General features: G+C 41.2%; 1 protein-coding gene across 6 annotated transcripts in view; it reads right to left on the minus strand.

Moving 5' to 3' along the window:
* Positions 1-12,386, minus strand: part of kdm2aa (lysine (K)-specific demethylase 2Aa) — a 51,787-nt gene that overhangs the window by 9,527 nt on the left and 29,874 nt on the right. For 4 of the 6 annotated variants that reach the window (XM_068726616.1, XM_068726615.1, XM_068726613.1 and 1 more), the window contains 2 exons: positions 8,872-9,088; positions 72-323 (listed from right to left, as the gene is read on the minus strand). In XM_068726616.1, the coding sequence (XP_068582717.1) occupies positions 72-323; positions 8,872-9,088 (469 nt within the window). The remainder of the gene's footprint in view (positions 1-71; positions 324-8,871; positions 9,089-12,386) is intronic. The other 2 variants (XM_068726617.1, XM_068726614.1) reach the window with 1 other exon arrangement.

Below are 12,386 nucleotides of genomic sequence, written 5' to 3' on the forward strand. Positions count from 1 at the left end.
AGCACAAGACTCAAACAAAAACTGTATGTTTAGTGTGGGTATTTTTTGTTGCTTAAAAGAGGGCGACGTACCACTTGTACCAGGCCTTACAGACGGTCATACAGGCCAGCATCTCGGCTCTGTTCAAGTACCTGAACACAGACACCCACACCTCCTTCTCCCCTCCTCTCTCGTTGCCCACGTCCTTAAAGGACGGCAGGGACAGCAGGGAAGGCGGCGACAGGGAGGAGGGAGCAGGAGGAGCAGCGGCTTCCTCTTCCTCAGAAGAAGTCACAGAGTGATCTCTAGGGCCTCTGTCACCATGGTTACCCCGCAGACGTGGCCTATCAGATCAAAAATATCAAATGTTTTTTGTTTTAATGATGTTGCATGCATGAAGTGAACAGGGGAATGTCACAGACATGTAAATTAGTGGTTTTGATTGGTTGCCAGTCTCTAATGTGAGCCTGCCAAAGGGCTCAGGAAAGAGAGCAAGAGTAGAGATAACTAGAAAATTTCGCAAGAAATTTTTGACAGTGTGGCTTCTACTGCCCGAAGACGTCGCAATATATACACACACGCTGATGTTACCGGTAGTATCGTTGAGGTTCGATTGAGATAATGCTTCTCTCTTTTCTGCATTTTAGATTCATGCTCTTGGAAAAGTTAAACCAAGTTAAAGCTGACGCTTTTATTTTGAAAACTTACCGGATGCTCTATCCCTTATCGGTGTCTGACTTCCTGCCTGGGTCGATCTGCTCTGTGTTAATTGACGCAATAAACCCGAGCCTTGGGCTCTCGCACGCCCCCTTCATTGAGGCAGAGTAGTGTTTGCCTCCCCTTAATGTCAGATCAGCAACACTAAATATGTTCTACACAGACGTGAAATACAGTACCTATTATATGGAAAGAAAGGACATATAATAAAAGTGTCTACAAATATTACACTGTGTGCAGGAATGAGACAGCAAAAGGCACGCGCTCAACACAGTTAGTGAGGGATTCACAGTCTGAGGTGAGGAACAGCTGGTCACTGCCTCACCTCACTGTCTCCTCTTTGTTTGAACAGGACATGCGCTAATTCAGAAATTTTGATTATAAAAATGTTTGGAATAATACAGAAATTACATTTATAGCGCAGATCAGTAGAGAAATATTAATATGTATTTTATTTTAGCATTATTTGTTTTTTACATTTCATCATCACACCCTGACCGCACGTCCCTGCGTAGAGCTCTGGGTGAACACAGACGGCTACAGTTTGTACTTCCTGATTCAACAACAACAGGACGTCAGTGATGACAGGAGGAACATCGCGCCAACCGCGTCGCTTCAAACGCGTCGCTTCAAACGCGTCGCCCCAAACGCGTCGCCCCAAACGCGTCGCTCCAAACGCCTCAAACGCGACGCCCCAAACGCGTCGCTCCAAACGCCTCAAACGCGACGCCTCAAACGCGTCGCCTCAAACGCATCGCCCCAAATGCGCCGCCCCAAACGCGCCGCGCAAAATTCGCATCACTGCAGTCTCATCGCGTCTGTGCAAAGACTTTGTATGTAATCTCATCGCGCGAATAATTCGCCCTGCGTTCGGTGTGAACACAGCTGGCAGCCTCGTGGGGAGGGGAGGGGGGAGCTGCGCTCATGTGATTGGTTGAAAATGAGGCTGACATCTGATTGGCTACAGATCGGTCCATGTTAAAAAAAACGTATTTGTGAATCCGGCCAGGCAGGGGAGTCTCAAAAAAACCCACCAACAAATGTGAAGAGCTCCACAAACAAATCCACACAAATCCACAAACAAATAGAAAACATCCACACACAAATACATACAAATGCAGAAATATATTTGTTCTGCGTGCATTTGTGAGTCACATTTATTTGTAAATCCTTCTGTGTAGAGACAGGCAGACAGACAGAGAGAGAGAGAGAGCGCGTGCGTGCGTGTCACTGGTTGCCATGGTGACGACGCAGGGCCTGGAGAGTCTGTGAGTCTGTTTGTTTATAAACATCAGTAATTAGCTGAATTAAGAACACCTGTGAGCTTGGCAGACTTTTCATGAGAAAACACTGGAAAACACTTGTCAAACAAATGCACTTTATACCAAAACCATGGGTCCAATCAATAAAATAAGTGCACCGTGAGAGAGATAAGACTCTGCCGAACGCCCTGGTATGTTTTTTATGTTTATAGTGTTATAAATGTGAGCGCCAGCGCAAGTTACAAAACTGGTACCGTCTGCTTTCTTTGACAAATTTCTTTTCTGATTTAACATGGAGTCAAATGGAGCAGTCGGTTGGAGTTCAAGTCGCTCCACGGCTGTTTGAGCCAAATGTGTAAGTCCGTTGGATTCCATAGACACTTTGTTGCGACCAGCACAAGATTTCCAAGCTTGTTGGCCAAAAATGGTGTATAAAGAGTAAAAATTGTGGGAATGGGAGCAATTTGTTTGGAAAAATCACAGAACATTTTCCTGCTCTGCTTCACTCTGACCGTGATGTCATCACTCTAGCACTTAACGAGCTGCGCAATACACACCCATTATAAAATCTCAAACAGACCCAAAGTTTTGCTGAAACTAAATCGGTGACTTCATGAAAACTATGCTAGCTAGCAAAATGTCCATTTGGCTCAATAACGTCCATCAATTTGTCTACGTTTTAAACTTTGAATCATGTTTCTACGTTAAAGTATGGCTGGTCAATATGGGTCCAAAGTTAAGTGTTTTTTTTGCTTTCTTCACGCCGAAATCCCATTCAAGTCAATGGGCCGATTTTTCATCGTAGATCGCGATTTTCGGGGAAACCGCTGGACGAATTTCTTATAAAAGTCATAGCTCACGATTCCCGATCAAGCCGCACGTGTTGAATTACTTTTTGAGCAGGTGTTGGCAACGCTGTGGGACTAGTTTCGCGGCAAACTCTGATGTGGAAGATGGAGAATAAGAATAACTAGAAAATGCATTTCCTGCTGAAAATGCTGAAAGCTGAAAGCTGAAATTAATTGCAAAAACATTGCTGAAAATACAGAAATGAGAGACTACCGGTCTGAAAAATGTTGAAGCTCGAAAGCATTTAAACGGCACTGCTCAAAACCCTTCTAGTTGAAACGTCTAACTATGGTGTCTGTAGCTGAAAGTATGAGAAAGAAGGCTTTGAAAGTTGAAGAAGTTTAACAGGATTTGAAGATTTTCTCCATAGATATCCCATTCAAAACAAATTGCAAAAAGCTTAATAATTCAAAAAGTTTAAAGATTACAAATATGAAAAATATCACCCCTCTCCTGAAAAAGCTGAATATTTTTATATTCAAACAGCTTCTGTGGCTTAAAAAATGTCAGCAGTAGTGATATTTGTAGTAGTAGAAGTTGTAGTTGTAGTAGAAGTATTATTAGTAGTGGAAGTATTTGTAATTAGAAGAAGCAGTATAAGTAGTAGTATCAGTAGTCGTAGTAATAGCTGTAGTAGTGGTCGTAGTATTTAATATAACAGTAGTAGTAGTAGAAGAAGTAGTAATAGTAATGGCAGTATTTGAAGTGATAGCAGTAGTATTAGTACTAGTAGCAATCGTACTAATAGCTGTAGTAGTATTGGTAATGGTAGTAGCATGAATAGCAGCAGTAGTGGTAGCAGAGAGAGAGCCAGAGGGAGAGAGGGAGAGACAGAAAGAAAGACAGAGAGAGAAACACAGAATGACAGGAAGACAGAGATAGAGAGACTGAATGAATGAGTGTGAGAGAGTGAGAAAGGCAGACAGACAGTTATTTGTACTGAGTGAGTGAGACAGGCAGACAGATAGTTATTTGTACTGAGTGAGTGAGACAGGCAGACAGACAGTTATATGTACTGAGTGAGTGAGTGAGTGAGACAGGAGGACAGACAGCCATCTGGATTGAGTGAGAAGAGCAGACAGACAGTTATATGTACTGAGTGAGTGGGAGAGAGAGACAGGCAGACAGACAGTCAGATGGACTGAGTGTGTGGGAGAGAGAGACAGGCAGACAGACAGTTATATGAACTGAGTGAGTGAGTGAGACAGGCAAACAGACAGTTATATGAACTGAGTGAGTGAGACAGGCAGACAGTTATATGTACTGAGTGAGTGAGAGAGACAGGTGGACAGACAGTCATCTGGATTGAGTGAGAAGAGCAGACAGACAGTTATATGTACTGAGTGAGTGGGAGAGAGAGACAGGCAGACAGACAGTTACATTGACTGAGTGATTTGGAGAGAGAGACAGGCAGACAGACAGTTACATTGACTGCGTGATTTGGAGAGAGAGACAGGCAGACAGACAGTCAGATGGACTGAGTGTTTGGGAGAAAGAGACAGGCAGACAGACAGTCAGATGGACTGAGTGAGTGAGTGAGTGAGACAGGTAAACAGACAGTTATATGAACTGAGTGAGTGAGTGAGACAGGCAGACAGACAGTTATATGAACTGAGTGAGTGAGTGAGACAGGCACACAGACAGTTATATGAACTGAGTGAGTGAGACAGGCAGACAGACAGTTATATGTACTGAGTGAGTGAGTGAGACAGGTGGACAGACAGTCATCTGGATTGAGTGAGAAGAGCAGACAGACAGTTATATGTACTGAGTGAGTGGGAGAGAGAGACAGGCAGACAGACAGTCAGATGGACTGACTGTGTGGGAGAGACAGGCAGACAGACAGTTATATGGAGTGAGTGAGTGAGACAGGCAGACAGACAGTTATATGTACTGAGTGAGTGAGTGAGGCAGACAGACAGTTATATGTACTGAGTGTATAGAGAGAGACAGACAGAGAGACAGACAGAGAAAGAGAGAAAGTGTGTGTGTGTGTTTGTGTGTGTGTGTCATTGGTTCCCATGGTGACGACGCAGCAGTTGGAGAGTCTGTGAGTCTGTGTTTATAAACATTAGTAATTAGCTCAAGCACGAACACCTGTGAGCCTGCCGCCTTTTCATGAGAAAAAAAACAGGAAAACACCTGTCAAACAAAACCACAAAACCCCCATAACCATAGCCCCTATTGCTCCGATATTAAAACTGAAGTGCAAGGATGACTTGAAGAACAGATCATGCGAATATTGGATCTGTAAAAAAAAAAAAGTGGCTTCAATGGCGATTTAGAAATGGGGTACGTTTGTCTGTGCAAGACTTTTTTGAAGTACGTTTTAACATTGGGGTCTATGGAGGAGAAAGTTGGTTTTCCTCTCAAGTAAAGGCTCTTGAGCCAAATGTGTAAACCTGTGGGATTCCAAAGTCATATGTCTACGACAAGGACAAGATTAGCTACGTTTCCATCCAAAAATTATGCATGTAGAGTGAAAATTGAGGAGTCAGTCGCAAAAGACAAATATTTTTTTCACAGGAATCTCAGGCTTCTCTTCACTCTAGCGATGACATCACGCACTCTAAGCTGCGCAATACACTCATTATAAAAGCAGAAAAGGACTGAAAAACACATGAAAGCAAAAATGCTACTATTCAAAAAGTGTAAAAGATATCAAAATGATTATAACATACAATCATTGGTCAGGGTTTTCTCAACATTTGAAAGTTTAAATGGTGTCTGTAGCTGAAAGTATGAGGAAGTAGAAGGATCTGAAAGTTGAACAAGTTTAAGAGGATTTAAAAATATTCTCCATAGACATCCCATTCAAAAAATAAGTTGCAAAAAGCTTAATAATTCAAAAAGTTGAAAGATTAGAAAAATGATGAGAAATAGCACCCCTCTCCTGAAAAAGCTGAACATTTATATAGTTGAATGGTTTCTGTAGCTTAAGAAATGTGGAAGTTATTAAGTGCCAAAATACGTACGGAAGAAATAGTTGAATAAAGATTCGAAGAACAATACTTGGAATGCTGAATCAGCATTCCAACAATAAAGATTCGAAGAACAATACTTGGAATGCTGAATCAGCATTCCAACAATAAAGACTAGAAAATGCATTTCCTGCTGAAAATGCGTTGGAATGCTGAAAGCTGGAATGAATTGCAAAAACATTGCTGAAAATACAGAAATGAGAGACTACCGGTCTGAAAATTGTTGAAGCTCGAAAGCATTTAAACTGCACTGCTGAAAACCCTTCTAGTTGAAACGTCTAACTATGGTGTCAGTAGCTGAAAGTATGAGAAAGAAGGCTTTGAAAGTTGAAGAAGTTTAACAGGATTTGAAGATTTTCTCCATAGATATCCCATTCAAAACAAATTGCAAAAAGCTTAATAATTCAAAAAGTTTAAAGATTACAAATATGAAAAATATCACCCCTCTCCTGAAAAAGCTGAATATTTTGATATTCGAACAGCTTCTGTGGCTTAAAAAATTTCAGCAGTAGTGATATTTGTAGTAATAGAAGTTGTAGTTGTAGTAGAAGTATTATTAGTAGTAGAAGTATTAGTAATTAGAAGAAGCAGTATAAGTAATAGTATCAGTAGTCGTAGTAATAGCTGTAGTAGTGGTCGTAGTATTTAATATAACAGTAGTAGTAGTAGAAGAAGTAGTAATAGTAATGGCAGTATTTGAAGTGATAGCAGTAGTATTAGTACTAGTAGCAATCTGTAAGCTGTAGCAGTATTGGTACTGGTAATAGCATGAATAGCAGCAGTAGTGGTAGCGGAGAGAGAGCCAGAGGGAGAGAGGGAGAAACAGAAAGAAAGACAGAGAGAGAAACACAGAATGACAGGAAGACAGAGATAGAGAGACTGAATAAATGAGTGTGAGAGTGAGAAAGGCAGACAGACAGTTATTTGTACTGAGTGAGTGAGTGAGACAGGCAGACAGACAGACAGTTATATGTACTGAGTGAGTGAGGGAGACGGGAGGACAGACAGTCATCTGGATTGAGTGAGAAGAGCAGACAGACAGTTATATGTACTGAGTGAGTGGGAGAGAGAGACAGGCAGACAGACAGTTAGATGGACTGAGTGTGTGGGAGAGAGAGACAGACAGACAGTTAGATGAACTGAGTGTGTGGGAAAGAGAGACAGGCAGACAGTAAATTAGATGGACTGAGTGATTTGGAGAGAGAGACAGGCAGACAGACAGTCAGATGGACTGAGTGTGTGGGAGAGAGAGAGACAGGCAATACTTGGAATGCTGAATCAGCATTCCAACAATAAGCCCGCAGGATTACAGTCAGTGTGCTTTGGCACAGGCAGTATTACTGCCTTGTGCCACAAAGCCACACTGAATAAGCCCGCAGGACTACAGTCAGTGTGCTTTGGCACAGGCAGTATTACTGCCTGTGCCAAAGCATTTCATTCTCTTTATTCTCTTCATTAGCCAATGAGAACTTCATTCTCATTGGCTAAAGTCAATTCTGGCATCAAATCAATTGAGATTCTATGACATGAACTGAAAAGAATAATAAACTCCCACCCAATGTGGAGTTGTGATCAACACATGCAGGAAACGTTTGGTTGAGGTCATAATAAGGTTTAACTAGTAACTAAAGCATATACACCTAACATTACATATATCCTTTAGCTTTCTTTCATGTACCAAAAACATAATGACCTTTACATTACGGTCATTTTAGCAGACGCTTGTATCCAAAGCGACTTACAATTCAGTATCTATCTACACACCGTAGACGCAGCTACGGGGTTAAGTGTCTTGCTCAAGGACACAATGACATGAGACTAGTAGAGCAGGAGCCGGGGATCGAACCACCAACCCTCTGATTGAAAGGCGGCCCTGCTCTCCACTTAGCCACGGTCACCCGGTGACCTGTGATCAAAAACACAGTACTCTACATATACAACCTGGGATTTAGTAGTTATAAACCTCTAACAATAAAAATACTTCAAACAGATAGCCGTGACATAGAGGGTGTGACAATTTAACATTACCCAGATAATCTCATGCTCCCAACTCCTGCTGTGAGCCATTTGTTGGCTACTTTGGTCTTAAAGTAAATGTGTATGCGAGTTTAGGAGGTTTTACATTTTATATCATGAGTAGTAGTAGTAGCAGTAGTCATGTATTAAAGCACAGGTGTCAAACTCAAGGCCCGCGGGCCGAATCGGCCCGCAACGTAATTTTATGTGGCCCGCGAATCCGCCAGCAAAAAACACAACAGTCATAGAAGCAGCTCTTCATAGGTTACCCTACATTTGACATAGAAATTAATTGAGAGTACATTGAAGACTTTAAACATGGCTTAACAACAGATGAAATCTATGGGTAAATGGGTGCATTTTTGAAGCAGTGCATGCTAAAGGTATGTGAGCAGGTGTGCTCCGACCAGATACAGACTTTTAAAAATGTCAGTTTGTGAACAAACACCATCGCAGACCGAGTTCAGGAACTAGCAGGCAATCTGACAACACAGCTAGCCGAAGAGACGAGCAGTTACTTGTCTTTTTCATTAGCTGTTGATGAAAGCACAGACAACACGGATACGCATCTATCAAGGTTTATAAGAGGCTGAAGGCAGACTTGACCGTCAATGAGGAGCTCTTGGATGTAGCTGCATGAACGTGACGACGACGGGGAGGGACATTAGTGATGCAGAGAGTGACAAAAATAGCTTTGAACAAAGTCAATGTAATAACTTGTGTTTGATGATATTTGTCTTTGTTATTTTCTTTAAAAGTTAGATTTTTGATAGAGTAATGTGGGTTTTTTAATCCTAAATTAAAAGGATTGATGTTATAATAACAGAAATGTGCTTAAATATATTTTTACATTTATATAACCGCATGTACAATATTGTTACACTTGAATAAACAATAATCAAATGCAGAGACAGTTATTTAACAATAAGTTAGGGAGTAGTTACATTTATACAGTCTCACAGTTACAACCGGCCCTTTGCGGGCAACCATGATGCTGATGTGGCCCAGAGTGAAAATGAGTTTGACACCCCTGTATTAAAGCAATTTGATCGTGTGTTGAGCTGTACCTGCCAGGTCCTCTCGGGGTTACGCTGTCAGCTGTGGTGTCAGTGCTCCTGAGTCGTGACGCTTTGGACAGAGCAGTCTTTCTCTGGATGAAGCCCTGCAGACCACCAGCACCCATCACTGCTGTCCTCAGACCCATGGCTGCTTCTAGTTTTGGAACTATGGAGCCTGAGGAGACCACAACATGTCTCTGTTGGAGTAGAACTCGTTCCTGTTTTACTTTGCAGTTCAATTATGGAAAGACACATATACAGTACGCACGCACGCACGCACACACACACACACACACACACACACACACACACACACACACACACAGGGTTAGGTAAAAGCAAAGAGCTCTCTCAAGACCGTCGCAACCTTATTGTATGAAGGCAAACCACTGTCAAAATCCGAGAGCGCGAATGAGATCCGTGTGTGCAAATTAAGCAGCCGCTTGCGTATTTTACTTTGACGAGCACTTTTACATCACTCCACGAGCAAAATTCCTGCTCGCGAGCGAGTCTTTTACCTTTAGTTTTTCTTTTTGACAGTAAGTGCACGGACCCAGTCTCTATTGTATCTCTACATCTAATTGGTTACAATCCTCGTCTTTGGATAGACCAGATATCACTCTGACACAGATGCTAGGGGGAGATTTTCAGATTGCACTACAGGTCAGGGGCAAATAATGTACATTTTAGTTTTGAATGCAGGTATTTTTACTCGTAGTGGATTGTTTCATCAGTATGGTATTAGTACGTTTACTGCAGTGAAGGATCTGAATCATTTTCCATCCACTAATTACTTGTCAGTGATTTAAGTTTGGCAAACAGTTAATATACAAACAGTGGTCCCTAATCTTGGCAACAGCTTCTTGAGCAGGTCCAAATTGTTGCTCATAGTATATACAACTACATTATATCTCTTCTGTAAACACAACAGTATGATTAAATATGATAACATCACGTTTTAAAACAATTATGATCAAAGAGTTTCTTTGAGCTGTTTGTCACCAGAGGTTTGACTATCGAACACATTTTATGTAATAGAATGATGAGTGAATTTAAATAAATCTGAGCAACTTGACTCCATTTACAAGAGAAACACATTTTAAATTTTTGTATTTCAAAATTCCATTAACATAATTTGTACAAAACCTGTCAGAGAATTGTAGAACATTCTGAGATGTAGTGGAGTAGGGTTTAGTGGCGGATTGAAAACCATCTCTGACAGACCTGGCGTCTGTGTCAGAGTGATATCCGGTCTATCCAAAAGACGAGGATTGTAACCAATTAGATGTATTACATCACATTACAGTCATTTAGCAGACGCTTTTATCCAAAGCGACTTACAATTCAGTTGCAAGTTTTGTGGCCCTCTCCTTTTCATACAACTCGTGTATTCTTCTCGTGATGGTGCGTCTTGAGGGAGGCTCATACGTGCCGTCATTCGTTGCGATCCTAAGAACGTTCCTCAGACCGACATCTTCCACAATACTAATCGGCCTGCAGTTTGTAGCTATCCACTTTGCTGTGCTATTTGTTAGCTTGACTTGCTTTTGTTTATCTATACTTCTCCCACACGCTGCATCCAACGTAGTCTGCCGAAGCCTCTCTCCACTATTTGTTTGGGTGATTTGCTGGCATCAACTATATTATATTGCATTTTTTTTTTTAAACTGTGTTAATGCGCGATAAAGTAATTGTCGGCGTTAATTAATTAATACGTTAACGCGATAATAACGTATTAAGTTGCCTAGCAATAATATACACATATATAACAATCTTGGTTTCATCGGTCCAAAGAATCTTGTTCCCAAACTGGTCAGTCTTTTTCAGACGTTTTCTGGCAAAGTCAAATCGAGCCTTCCTGTTCTTCAGTGTTACCAGTGGTTTGCACCTTGTTGTAAACCCTCTGTATTTAGATTGACTTTAACAATGATGCGCCTACCTCCTCCTGAGTGTTCTTGACTTCAGTTGATGTTATGAAGGGATTTTTCTTCACCACGGTAAGAATTCTGAGATCATCCACTTTAGATGTCTTCTGTGGTCTTCTGGGTCTTTTGGTGTTGGTGAGCTTGCCAGTGCATTCCTTCTTTTTAAGAATGTACTAAATTGTTGATTTGGCCAATCCTAATGTTTCTGCTGTCTGACTGATTTTTTAACATTGTTAAATGTTTTCAGCCTAATAATGGCCTGCTTCACTTGCATTGACAACCTTTTTGGTCCGCATGCTGAGAGTTCCATGGACCAGCTACCAACTGCAAATATAAATTTTGAATCCTATTATCTGCATCATTTTTCATGAAATGGTGACAGAACAGTCCACATCTGGCCATGTAACCATTTGTCAGACAATTGTCCAATTACTTTTGAGCCTCTGAAAATGTGGGGTAGTGTATTGAATTAAAGCTGAAAGTCTACACTTCAACCACATATTGACTGATTAGTTAGGGTTCATATAGACCAGCATCGGAAATACACGAGGGCAAAGGGCAAAACTGCCCCTAAGAAATATAATTTTGCCCCTGATATCACCAGGAGAGGGGCAAAAAATGCCCCCATAATTTCCTCTAAAAATAATGATAATATAATGAACTTGTCAAAAACATCGTAGCCTATATAACCCGGTCAAGTTGCCATAGAATGTTTTAGATTTTCGCCTTGACTGATGTTTTACATTTACTGATGTTAACGTTCTAAAAAAATAAATGGAGCGCTTCTTAATCAGACCTGTGACTGCAAGTGTGAGGAGAAATGAGGATCAGCAAACAGTCTCCGTCACCATCTCAGATTCCAAAGATAAAATTCACACACCCAGCGACCATCGAAAAATGGAAGCTAGATCGGCTTGGGGTGGAGGAAGACGACAACGGAAAAAAGACCAGAATTTTTTGCAAGGCATGTCAAACTTGTGGACAACGAGTTGCAAAGTCGTTGTCAATCCAGCACAGGCGAATTCTTCTGCTGACTTCATCAAGGGGAGCGAAAACAAAGAAATACGTGGCCTTTCGTCACCAGGCGACCAAGCAACATGCCATCGCCTACGGTGAGTGATAACTAGTAATAATTATTTTGACATTATTTAGTTCACTTTAGCTAGTTTAACGTTAGTTAGTTAACGTTAGCTAGCTCTGCAAACTAGCTAACGTTAGACAGAGGTTTTTACCTAGTACCTCGCGGAACAAATACAGCTTGAGGTTAGCAAGCAAGTATTGGCTTCCAGATATATCAGTGTCCTTGTTGATGGGAGCACAGACAGATCAACAACGGAGAAAGAGGTCTTTTATGTGAAATTCCTGCATAAAGGTGTCCCTCGCATGGCATTTCTAGGGTAATTATCTATGATCAATGATCTCTTATCAATTATATATTGCTCAAGTTTATGGTTTATCAATTCATCTAAAGGTTACTTGCACACATACAGTACAAGGATTTCTATAAAGTGGCTCACTTGTGTTTTGTTTAGTTTTTTTTACATGTGTTTTTATCATCCTAATAGCTGATGGCATCCTGTATTGCATTTGGTCACTGCT

The sequence above is a fragment of the Cebidichthys violaceus genome, unplaced genomic scaffold (assembly GCF_023349555.1).
Source record: "Cebidichthys violaceus isolate CVI_PGR_0920_01 unplaced genomic scaffold, fCebVio1.0.p SCAF_4, whole genome shotgun sequence".
NCBI classification, from domain to species: Eukaryota; Metazoa; Chordata; class Actinopteri; order Perciformes; family Stichaeidae; genus Cebidichthys; species Cebidichthys violaceus.